This window comes from Vidua macroura, chromosome 2 (assembly GCF_024509145.1).
Source record: "Vidua macroura isolate BioBank_ID:100142 chromosome 2, ASM2450914v1, whole genome shotgun sequence".
In the NCBI taxonomy this organism is placed as follows: Eukaryota; Metazoa; Chordata; class Aves; order Passeriformes; family Viduidae; genus Vidua; species Vidua macroura.
In genome coordinates this window covers 26,288,033-26,301,408 of record NC_071572.1, presented here as the reverse complement: position 1 = coordinate 26,301,408, position 13,376 = coordinate 26,288,033, and the positions used below count along the sequence as shown (strand labels likewise).

The 13,376-nt window shown below is 37.1% G+C and overlaps 1 protein-coding gene across 7 annotated transcripts in view; it reads right to left on the bottom strand.

The window, feature by feature from the left end:
- The window catches only part of TFDP1 (transcription factor Dp-1), a 37,284-nt gene that overhangs the window by 21,082 nt on the left and 2,826 nt on the right, over nucleotides 1–13,376 (bottom strand). For all 7 annotated transcript variants that reach the window (XM_053971044.1, XM_053971043.1, XM_053971041.1 and 4 more), the window contains exon 3: nucleotides 1,912–1,978. In XM_053971044.1, the coding sequence (XP_053827019.1) occupies nucleotides 1,912–1,978 (67 nt within the window). The remainder of the gene's footprint in view (nucleotides 1–1,911; nucleotides 1,979–13,376) is intronic.

Sequence of the window (13,376 nt, the reverse complement as noted above, 5' to 3'; positions counted from 1 at the left end):
CTACTTAAGAACTTTAATTTATTTACAAAATTCTATAAGCAATAAAATGCCATCCAATTTGATCAGTTCTACTTAGAGCTATGAAATAATGGAAGAGTCATATTTCCAGTTCTTACCGTCTAGACTGCACTGTTTTGACTAGATCTCCACTGACTGTAACAGGGTCTAGACACCTATGTGGGTGTAAAATGTACCCTCCTAAAGTATCTGCCCTGAAAAATAAACCACTTTTATTGTGCATAGGGTTAGGATATAGGGTACAGCTGTTAAGGATCAGGTACCTACCTGCACACTTCTCTAGCTCAGGGGGGTGTGACTGTGTTTATAGAAATACACCTCTGCCAGTTAATACGTGTCTTCACTCAACCCTTAGTGCCCTCTCCACCAAATGCAGAGCAGGACAGATTAGTGGGATACCCCCCTTCTGTAAAGCAGTGTGTATTTTAGACTAGGAAATGTCCAAGACAGAGCCTAGTGAGATGCCAATAAAATACTTGCTGTACCTACTGGTGGTTACAGAAGTTAAATGGGTTTCCTGAAATGGTATATAAAATACTAGAGCAGTAATACTAAAGGAGTTCACTTGAACTGGACTACAAATTAATCCGGGAGTATTGGAGTATTCCAGCAATGCTTAAAGCCAGTATATTAGTCAACAGTAAGGTTTACAGACAGTAAGCAGATGACTGTGTTAATATAAATTTCACCTTACTTCATACAGCCTATCAAAGGACACCATCTGTCATACACAAGAATAAAGCAGACTGTCATTATTTGAAAGCAACAACAAAGGAAAATGGTCATTTCACCAAAACATATTATGAGGTGCCTATGAACCAAACATAACATTACACAGAAAAATTACTGATCTCTCCATACAAAAATGACTGACACTTCACTTGAGAGTCCCACATACTGTTTTAGTCACTTGTATTCAAGAAAGTTGATGAAAGCAATCAAAAAGGCTCAAAAGATACAATAAGGAAAACACAGAGGACAAAGAGCACATCTGATGAGCAATCTAGGAAACAGTGACTAATTGGCTGCCAAACTACTAAAGACTGTTAACATACTCAGTTGTTATTTACAAGAGTCAGTAAACATGCTGAAGAAAATTATTGACCTGATAAACAACTGTCACCAGCAGAATGCATAAACTGACAAGAATATACTTTACTGGAATTAGAGAAGAGTTCTACAGTCTCACTTTGGAAACAGCCCTCCTGTAAGAATATATGAAATGTAGTCTTCAAATGTAGCATAATCAGTTTACAGAAGAGGTTACATGCCATAGCTGTCCAGAACTGCAGGTGGCTGGAACTAAGTGCCACTTCTGGTTTTTTCCCCCAACTACGCTAACTGGGAAAGTGCAGCTCCTAACTCCCCAAATGCTTAGGCACTCTCAGTCTTTTAGCTCACGTATCAAATTCTAGTTCTAATTTTTATCTTGTGTTTTATAAAATTGCTTAATGACATTACATTATCATACATGCACAGGCATTATCTGCAAGACCAAAACAGTTCTGTTCACAATATATTTTGAGATAAACTTGCAGGAGAGTGGATGTGCTATCGTAAAAACTGTCATAACCCATTTTAAACTTCTTCCCTCCTGCATTTTTTTTCCATTTGCTAAAACACAGTGCCTCAAAGATGCTTCAGAACATCCTGGTCTTTATACTTCAATACAAGCTACACTAAGGAGATCACATGTACAACAAACCACCACTGAACTGCACCTGTAGTTTTAAGACAATTATAAACCACAGCAAATCTACAGTTCGCTTATTGATCATATAACTTAAGAAAAACTTTACAAAAACTATGCTAAGAAAGCAGTTTAAAGTCAGTAAAATGCATAACAACTAAAAATCAAGAAATGGAGAATCTTACCAAGAATTGTGTTCTTACCTTTTCCAGGACTTAGGTTTTGGTCTATAAACACCTTAAGCTCTCCATTGGCTTCAATTAGTCCAGCCTGTTAAAGAAAGCAACTTTTAATAATTTTACAAACACAGATAGCCTTTTGGTAAAGATGAAAGGTATCTTACCAGTAGCCTCTACTGCTACCACTCTCATTTTGTCACAAACCTGCCACTATGAACTGTTTGGGGTATAATACTTGTCAAATTTAAGGTCTTGATTTTATAAACGCCATATTCTTTAAGAGCAAGCAGAAAATCAGTTTACACCTACTTTGCTATTTGTGTCCTAAGCTCTTACAGTTTGTATGCACTGTTTTAATAGACAACTGCAACTACACCTTTCTCTCTGTAGATACTACTCACCTAATACACAAGGTAAAAACATTACAGCAAAAACAGCACAGGCAGTGGAGAGTGCCTGGTCCATTTTAATCAGGAAAAATATCATTAATAAGAAATATATTGAGCCTTTCAATTATTATTTTTTAAAGATCAGAATAAAAACCTCTAAAATGAAAAAAGCTATAGGGTGACATAAGGTTTACAAAGTCATCACCATCCATTGAGAAACCTCACAAAGTGATTACTTTTCAAAATACTATTAATTGAATAGAGAACATGATGCAGTATTTTCTTTGTACCTGCAGACAAAACAGTTCTGAAAAATATTTAATGAACACAGGACACACTGTTTCCATTTAGAAACAACAGCAAGAAAGTCAATACCTGTACTTAACCACAGTGTAGCATATGGTGTTCCAGAGGCTGAAAAGTCCTGAGCTGCATTTTGCACACTGCGGGTACACACAGGCTTACTGACAACTCTGAGCAAGAATCAAGTGCTTTGCTGTCAGTCAGAAGCAAAGCTTCTCCATTGCAAGTCCACCTGAAAAGCCCTACTTGAGATCTGCCACAACTTCGGGAAAACAAGGAAGCCACTAGGTGATGCTGTGGAGTCATTATTATCCAGGTATATCAGACCAAGGATTTCTTACCAAAGACACGAAACTTTAAGCAGGAAACTTTCTCTCGTCAGTGAATGGGGAGAGAAGATGATGGAGCATAGGAGACAAGCTGGAATAAAGGTATAAAGAGCAGTGGCCTGTAATGGCACGGCAGTAAATAGGACCTGGATGCACAGAGAAACCGTAAGTGGGCAGACAGTAGAAGTGATGGATAGAATGAAAAGCCTGTGGCAGTTCTGTCCTCCATTCCCCCCTCCTAAAAAGTAACACAATAGTATAGTTTTAGAGAGGCTGCAACAACTTTTCAGTTGTTTCAGAACACTGCCTGTCCTCCTTCTTGCCCACAGCAGAGATTTCTAAGACCCACTTGAACAAACGACAAAGTTTTACCACCCTGTTCCCAAGCACAAGAACTCTTTACAAGCCTCACTCTTCATCACATTTAACCACATAATTCAGAAAGGAAACAGACTACATCTGACACCTCCAAAATAAAATATATACTCGTCAATATGAGACCAGTATAGTGTACAAAGATGTTATTAGGGCTACAGTATGGCAGCATGACATTCCAGAACACTGGAACACCATGAGGAAACATGAAGGAAAATTTTTGGCTGTTACCTTATACTCCCATTTTATCTAAATTTCAAAACAGAAGTGTTAAACCATGCAGGAAGTGCAGTCTCATCGTCATAATTTCTTTCAATGCAGTACTTAAGTTTGTATTCCACAGCAGAAAGAGGCTTGTACTCAGGACACCTGCAAATTCTTTTTACCATGAGAATAAAGAATGATTATAAATGAGAATGGGAAAGCATTTAATATATTGTGGTTTTGATCAGAAAACCACCAAGAAAATGGCTATTTTAACCTGTAATGTATTTAAGCACATTAATAATTTTGAATTATTAAATCCATTCATTGGTTTAATATGCAAAAGGAAGCCTGCACCAAGCGCATGTCAGTTACAGTGATATTCCAAAATCAAATATTTAAGCTGTGATATTCAGCAAATTCAAGTATTATTTCAAATCACTATTTCAGTAATTGGAAAATTAGGTAATTCAGAAGTCAACTACTTATTGGTCCCTTCCATTTTCTATTTTTTAAAAATCTGAATGTCTCCAGTAGAATCTTTGCGATTCATTTTAAGTAAATGAATCATCATCAAAGTATCAAATAATCTCATAAGCTTCAAGTCTTCTTCTGCATAATTAAAACATTGAAAGAATTACCCAAAACAATATGCAACTCCAAAAATCATAATTTAATCTAGCATTACAAAGGTTCAGGTTAATGATATATGCCCTATACCACGCTTTTGTGTGACTGAAAGTACAAAAGTCACTGAAAAACTAGAGAATATTTGGGAAAAAACACCACACTTAATCAATAGAAGAAAACAAATTGCGACAATTCAGAAAATAGCAATCACTGAATAACAATCAGTGATTGTTATTGGGGTCTCCTTAGGGACTAATGACCAATATAGGAGTTTCACCACCTTTCTACCAATGTCTTACTAAAGGTTCACCTCTAGCCATTAAAATGGCATGTAAATATTCAACTCAGTTGTAAGCATATGCCCAGAAAGACTTCAAGAAAGCTATTTGGAAAGAATACCATGAATCCCCCAGCAAAACAGTACCCCCAGCTGCTATTATTTATAATGAAAATTCTGTTATTCCAGCCCCAGTATGCTCTTCACACTTCTGGATACACTTTTAATTCTAAGGTGAGCAAAACTTATCCCTGGTTGAAGGGACAAGTTTTGGTCAAAGAAAACTGAAAAGCAAAACTTCCATCCCATAGAGAATTCTGCTGTCTTTATTCTGAAATGGAAACACTAGACAAAACATCTCTCAGTGTATATTTTGAGGACATTCTCCCTATTTTTCAAGCCAGTTTATTTTGAAGGAAGCACCAGGATTACTCCTCTGGGACCTATGTAGCATAGTGCCCAAAAGAAAGAAAATAGAGGAAAATGTGACTATAGCTTCCATTCAGTATATTATAGTTGCAGATTCACAATGAACCAAAAAAAAAAAAGAAAAACCCAAAACATCACCAAAACCAACACCCCTCTCCCCCCCAAAAAAAAGCAGCCAGGAAAAGTATTGGATTTTCCCCAATGGAAACTTTCTGTCAGGAAGGGTTCAGACATGAAGGAAATTCTATTTTCTGATGAGAAAATACACTTAGTTTTTAGGTCTTATAAAGCTACTTGTAACAAGGTATTTGGATTTTTACTATTTTCCTTTGTATTCTTTTTGTATTCCACAGTTTCTTCTCATCTTCTCCTGATTCTCAATCTCAAGATGTGTTACATCCTTTGATGGTGATCCTGGGGCTGCTTGAAATAATAATGCTCTTTACATCTGATTTTGAAAGCTTATTAAGTGTGTTCAACTTCACAATTCAGCAAAGTTTTGCTCTTTGAAGACACATATTAGCTATATCTACGGCTACAAAAAGAAACCCCTGAAATCCTGAACAGGCAACAGATACAGATACAGCCTTCATCCTTCACACACTACAACAAAGCCAACAATGATTTTAAAAAATAGCTTTTGACATCCAACACAGCATCTAAGCTGTAATAACTTAGTATCTTCCCACAGATCACCAGAAAGGAGGGTAAAGTCCACTGGACAAATTAGTAGATCAGGCAATTTGAACTGCTGAAGCTGTGGTGAAGATCCCAACCATCACTGAAGTTTGGTCTCCACTCATTATTCAGAGCTCCTAAGAAATTAATTGAAGGACTAAACATATAAAAAAAAATCAACTAAAGTTAGCTTTAGCCTGCTATGAGATCATCAGCAGTCCTAAGGACTGGGAAGTCTATTTCTGTTTTGTTTACAAGTGAAAACTGAAAGGCACTACAAGTGCCCTCAGCCTGAAAATCAGTAAACTGGGAAGTATCTTTTTGTTGGGACTGAAGTTAAACTGAAACAAAATTTTCTGAAGATGCAGAGAATTTCAGTTATTAAAAAATCCCTAAAGATTACAAGAGAATAATTTAGTATCTTACAAACAAGTTACTATTTGCAGTCTCTGAAGTTATGCAGTAGAAAATCAATATCCTTACAACAAAAATATAATTTCTTCCACAGCTTTCCAGCCTCGCAATTCAATTTGTTAATAAAAACTAGCATCAAATTATTCACTGAACCTTTAAACTAAACAGGAAAACATGCAAGGTGAATTTGGACAAAAGGACAAAGAACCTATAAAAGCAGTAAGTTTATCTGACAAAAACAAGACTGAACGAGTACATGTGCTATGTATATGAGATTTAACCTGAGAGGCACGTTGCCCCACACTTCTTCAAATAAGTATGGGGAAGAGAAGGGTGCTTTTGTGCCACAGAAATACCTCTTCTACCCTGCTTCTAAGTAATGAGCCTATTTTAAGAACACTACCTGAAAAAGTGCCGAAAGAAGAGCAAAAATGGTAGAGGTACATGGAAACAGAGGTACCTGCTACAAGGTTGGTTCTCAGAAAAGAACTTTTCAGTTGTTAACAGCAGATGAAGCCCATAGAGACTGGAGGCACAGGACTGGGTTTGACAAAGAGATACAGGTGCCACAGATACAAGAACGGTTAAAGAATGGGAGTCAGAATGAGACAGTCTGAAAAAGAGAATTTTGGGACTGTCTGGGAAAGACACAAAAAATGAGCCAGAAAATCAGATGGAAGATAGAATAATTAGGAGTTGAGGTAGAGAAACTGTGAGTCACTGAAAAAGTACAGGCAATACAATTGACAAGAACCTAAGAGAGCTTTAACAAGATCAAACCCTGTGAGAAGGAGGGAAGAACATGGGAAGTGGGAAAACGAACACAATCTAAACTACAACTGAAAGGGGAAATAAGCCGGAACTCAGAGAAGTTGAAAATAAAATTAGGAAAGAAGTAGCGATGACAAAATCAGAAAATGGAAGAATTGGGAAAGAAAAGCATCTCCACCCAGAGCTTGTCAGGGCATTTGGTACTGTTGGGTTTATGGCTGGACTTCTTGATCTTGGAGGTCTTTTTCAACCATAACAATTCCACAGTTCCATGACCAGGACGGTATTTCTGCTGTCTACAGGCATTTGCAAAGCCAACTAGCAAACAACCACCCATCTTGTGCAACACTGCAACTAACTCCATCCATGATGATCCCCAGTCATTTCAAAGGCAACATGTCCAAAGGCTCCGTGCCATGCAATTTTACTATGGGTCACTTCATTGACAATGCAGGGTTCCTTTTTTTGTTTGCCTTATTTCAACATCAGGAAGCAACAGAAAGTAAGCAAAGTTACAAAGTGGAACTGGAATAAAGCTTATAATCAGAAATAAACAACTTTATTTTAAGACTGCTTAAACAACCTTTATTCTTCTTTCATCCCTATCCATATGCAAATGCCATTTATAACAAGATGATAATGAACTACTTACCCATTGGTTTCTCATCTCATGCAGGGACCAGAGCAAACATGCCCTGGGAATGAATTATTAAGCAACTGCAAAAGATTATTTTTATGATACATCCATTTCATTTTTGCAAAAAATAAAGGGCAATCAAGATATTAAGTAGAGGAATACTGTAGAAAAGGGCAAAAAGTTCTTAAATTTTAAACATTTGGATTTCATTTTGAAAATTAAGCCAGTGAGAACTATTCTTTACTGTATAAATAACATAAAACTTTTGAAGTTGGGCTGCTGCAGTCTGATTGTTCAAAATTCTCAATGTGTTGTTTTACTGTGTTTCAGTAGCCTTTTTCTGGAACAGAGATAAATCATATCACATCCTCAGTTCATGGCAGTATCTTCAAGATTAATGTTTCTGCCAACCACTCAGCAATGAGCTACACCATAAAAATGAGCTTTCCAAAGAGTACATTTGAATTTTTAGCACCTTAACTAACAAGGCATAGTCGAAGCACCAAAATAAAGGTCTGGATACCACAGAATTATGAAGGCAAAAAGCTGAATACAGATGAGAAGTGCAGTCAAGCACTGTCGATACAGGCTCTGCTGATACTGCAGGTAAGTTGGACACCGAGCAATACACAAAATTACACCCAAGGTCTCCTTTACTGCAGAATATGTCAAGACCATTAGCTTATTGGCTTTTCTTTCTGACAAGAGCAACACATCCAGAATGCAGCAAAAATTAAATTAACTCACTTTGAAGACAAGTCAAATGGTGGTCTTATCTAAGCAGCCAACAGATCAAAAACACCTCAAAAGTCACTCCATGGTGTTGCTTTTTACAGTTAATTCAATTACTCAAGTGATACAACCCTTGCAAAATTGAAAGCTGATGGCCCCGAAACTAACCGTGAAGCTGTAAGAATGAAACAGTATTGAATACTAGACTGCTAGTGGTGAACATGACAACAAAGCACTGGTTTTCCACTTTTACCACATAAATTAATCAGATAATAAAATCATCATTAGTATCCTCCTGGACTAAATAACCACATGTGGAGGTACCAGCAGCAGCCACTTCCACAACTACGTCCTGCAACCATTCTAGGTCTGACCATAAGAGACTGCTGTTTTCCCAGCCAAACCAAGACTTCATAGCAGCTTTTTCATTAGCACCTGAACCACAGCTGAAATCAACACATAACATTACACAAGACCCTTCCAGAACCATTTGCCTCATCAACCCTCTTATCAGTGTATTACAAGGCTCCAGTGGCCCACACAGTAACTTTCTCTGTTACAAATCTGCATAACCAATAATGCATTTTTGGAACCCTTAGCAAATGTAATGTAACATAAGACAAGTAGCCAGAAGCATTTTTGGGGAATATGGACCACTGTTCATCTTTAAAATCAAGTTGTCTGCTACCTGAGAACTGTTTCAATATAGACAACATTTAGCAAAGATTGATCCATTCTTCTTCCCACTCCTAATTAGCCATAATAAATCTCCATTAATAGATAATCACGCAATCAAATGCAAACATCAAAACAATTAATCCTCAGTGTAACTTCTAAAATTTGCATTTTTGTTGAGCCTGTTGCCATCACAGTGTAGTTATTCAGTAAAATACTGCAACATACCTATATAAAGCCACTACCATTAACTGGCACATACAATTAATAAAGTTTAACACTTACAGGCTACAAGAAAATGCTTCATTTAGACAAATAAACTGGCAAAGTGACAGGCAACTTCTGAGCTGCTATTTCCTGATTTTATAATACAAACCAAGAGAGGAAAAAAACAGCTCTGACTGCATGCCTGGAATGTATAAAAGAGAGTTTAAAGATCACTTTTCTTTTGCCTTCTTTGAAAAGGCAAATTAAAAAAAATTAGCAATGTTCAAAATCCCAAACAGAGATACCTTTTTTAAATGACCTAATTTCATAATATTATTTGATCACTAATTTGCAAACTTCTGGACATATTAGAACTCACTAAAGGCAAACAGAAGTAGATCAAGTAACTGAACTAAAATGATATCAAAGAACATGCATGACCACTTGAGATTCCTCAAAGACTTAACTCCTCTAGTCCGCCTCAACGAATTTTCCAGTATATAACCCAAAAATAAACATAAAAGGAGAGATGTATGCTGGTATTTTAAGAAAAGTCTGAAGAATGTTTTGAAGACTTCTCAATACCTTCTAGGGATTGAAAGTGCATCATGTAAAAAAGGTCCAAAATAAAGTGGTCTTCCTACTTCCATTGGGTTCTTGTTTTAATCCATCCCAAACGTAACTTTTTTAGATTGCTCGAGACTGATGAAGAAACATCACATGGAAGAACATGGAAGTAAAACTTCTATGGTGTTCTGGCAAAAAAAATTAATATAAAACCACAGATTTTGACTTTACACAAAAACAGCAGCCCTACTAACCTATCCAGTAAAATTGTGTGAAGAAGCCAGTTTGCTGTGGGTTTTTTAAAATATTCTTTGAGCAAAATATTTAGTAACACTGTGAAATAAATCCACTAGATTAAACTACATACCTGAATGTACTCTGAATACTCAACTAAAATAAACCACCAGTGTTAATTCCCACGTCTGTACATCTCTTAAACAGTAATGTTAGATCAGTGATGAACTTTTGGCACATTTTATGGTGTGTCCTCATATTTCCACATGTTCACGGGGCTTCCTTTGCAAAACTGGATATATGTGCCATATCTACTGCTCAGTAAGATTCATGAAAGTACCATAAAAAACTAAAGAGACACAGTAATTTATATGCAAACTAGGGATCAAGAGAAAAATCCCTCATAAAATAATTCAAGCAGAAGATGACAGTAGAACATATTTTTTAAGAATAAATTTAAAAATCTGATTTTAGAACAAGCAGTTCCAAAGCCAACACCACTGTTAGTTACCTATGAAACAGTAACTCAAGAACTCTCAAGAAAGGTATTTTAGTCTATGAGAAATTCTGAAGGCTTACAGTGATGTGACGATTTAAAAGGTTTTTTAATTTTTTTTTCAACTTCAAGGTATCTGTGCACAATTTATTTTTTAAATGGCTTGAAGCGGCCATCCACTAATGGTGAACGACAGAAACAATCACAACAACAGAACTAGATAAGGATTTTTCATTTACATCATTCATCCATTCTGATAAGCGTAATTTTGGAGATCAGAAGGAACCACTTATTCCTTTTGAACAGCCCCTTTCTCTCGTTATTCACTATAACACCATACATTGGACTATCCTCAGTAACAGATCCAGTTCCTGCAAGTGCTTATATTAACAGTACAGAAATTCAGCAGAACATAAACTCCACTGTTCCTGCTTCTTCTCTCCTATGTAACACTGAGTCTTGAAGAAAAGATCCACAAGCTTCTCTTTCCTTATGCTCCTTGAGAGGCCTCAACAGTTCAACGGTGACAGAAGTAACTGAGGGGAGAAACATGGTCACCACAAGTTGGATCTTCAGCCATGCTACAGAAGCTGGTAATTTAATGGTGCAAGGTACATTAACCAATGCTATTAAAAAACAAAAAGTATTTATCATCTTAATTTACAAATAATTCTCAATGTATAACTGAACATAAAAGTGGCCAGCAAGAAGTGCTCAGTCTTACACTGGAGCTGGAAAAAAAATTAATGTATCAAATTTGCTTTCTTGCTACAGTAATTCCTTCTACTTCATTCAATGCAGCACCCTGGCTAATTGTAGGCATGCCAAGGGTGGACAGGTGACCATTGCACACAGGGAACTGCTTTCCCCCCACACTATTACTCCCACAAATCCAGTAAGGAGAACAAGTAGACTGAGGACCTTGGCTGGACATTTGGCTCCTTCAGCTCCTACCTTGAAGGTGCCAATTTGTAAGTAGCGGAAGAGTTCACAGGAGACGAGGAAAACTCAGACTGACACCGATTAATCAGAAAGAGGAGTTCTGGCTAAGATGAAGTTTCTGGAGACTGCCCATATGCAAGGACCAAGAAATTTCCCACACAGTGCAAATGCAGGTGTAAACTGTACCAAAAACTACGGACCTCAATTTGTCATCCAGACTCTGAGAAGCAATGCAACGATCCCACTCTCAAGGTATGCAAGTCCTTGAGACACGCCAATTGCTCTTCTCCTGTCCACATGTATTTTTTCATTGTTTCTTTAAATTGCACAAACAGTAAAGTCTTCCTAGGAACTAAGATGTCCTGAATCAAATGTGATATACCACATCTGCCTGATTCTGTTAAATTGCTTCTCAGCTTCATCAGTGCTCATAAACCCAAAAATGGCTGCGCTTATTGCCATTACCAGATCACACTGGAAAATGCTGCTTCTTTTTGCCCTTTATCTTTACTACACTTCAGATCCCCTACCCAAAACATAAAGTAATATACTCATGGATACTTTAACCTTCACAAGCTAGTGTTTCTTTTTACATTACCATTTTTCAAGTTATCCAGCTATAAGATTGTGATTATGCACTTGAACTCCACCTGCAGGCTCTTAATTAAGGTGCTATGTATGAATGAATCCTTTTCCCCCCACCTCATAGCTTCCTGACTACTGCTGAGGAAATCAAAGATTTTTGCATAAAACCCCAAAATATAAATGAAAAAAAAAAATTCAAATCAATGTTTGCTGCTTATTTTCTCTTGATTGTATGCTCTGAAAAGCATTAGAGAGATACACTTTAAAGTAATAATTCACAGAATTTAGACCTGGACCACATAGTTCATACACATTATTTTGCTAGCTTACCTGATCACTACTTTTGCAATTCTTTGATTCTTTATAAAAACATTTCACTGGGTTTGCCAGTACTCTCCATCACATTCCCCCATTTGTTCAATTATGAAGTAAAGTCTCAGTCTGCAAACTCTTACAACTATTTGACTTTCCCAGCAGGTTTTATCAAATTATGGTTTTTAAAAAGAGGCATCAGAAGAACTGGACAGGAACAATAAAAGGAAAAGTGCTCTCCTGCAGCAGGCAGGAAGAAGCATAAAGCAGGAGCGTGTTCTGTCATGGTACACTGTCTCCACACCTTCCCCTTCTGCAGGGCTCCCTGCTCCACTGTCACCACGGCACACTGGCCCCAGCAGCGCAGGACACCAGCAGGATGCACACCTTGCCTGCACTCCCAGGCTGGAGCACTCTGAGCATGCCTGCCCATGGAAATGCCACCTGAAGCCCAGACTTAGGATTTAGCAGCACAGCCCTTCCCACAGTTTAGCCACCTCAGCTCTGCTGAGAAAAAGGGAAGGAAGAGGGAAGAGCAATCATCAACTATGCCATCTTCTTCACCACTACGTCTCACTGACAGTTAGAGCACTTGATGGGTGACATGGCAGAACCACAAGCCATTAATCACAACAATATTTTCACATAAGAATGTTTAAATTTACAGCAACACAGGTTTTCAGAGACTCAGTGCCCAGAAATTTAGTGATACTGTCTGTATCATGCTTAATTTCATTCTTCTGCTTGAAAAAGAACTTGGACTTTGAACAAAAATATGGAAATAAATCTCTTCCCTTCTGAAAATTAAAATAAGTGTTATACCAATTAACACCTCTATGTTATAGCATTAAATCACAATTCATAGGGCCCATAGCCAGACCTAGAAATTTTAAATTTCCCAACACTCACTACACATTTTAGGTGTCATGTAATGGTGGGTACAGTCTGCAAAAAGGTAAGCAGTTCATATTTCTTCCCTGAGGCAGGTTTGAAGTATATGTAGATGTTTTTAAGAACAGGTTAGACAATATTCAGTATAGATTTCACACCCTTTCTAGCTACCCTGCTCAATGCTCATGTACACTTAAAATTTTACCTAAAACCTGACCTAGATTTTAATTTTTCCAAATTCAGTTTATTACTTCTTTAATAAAGATACTGAAAGTCATTTTTTTTTGTAGCTGTAGCACTTTCTCCCATTTCTTAAGTATACTCTGAGGTAGGTTATTCCTTCCTTTCTTCCTTAACTACTCTCTTTCCAAGAATAAACTAGATCTTTCAAAAACAAGGTTTGTTCTTAAAT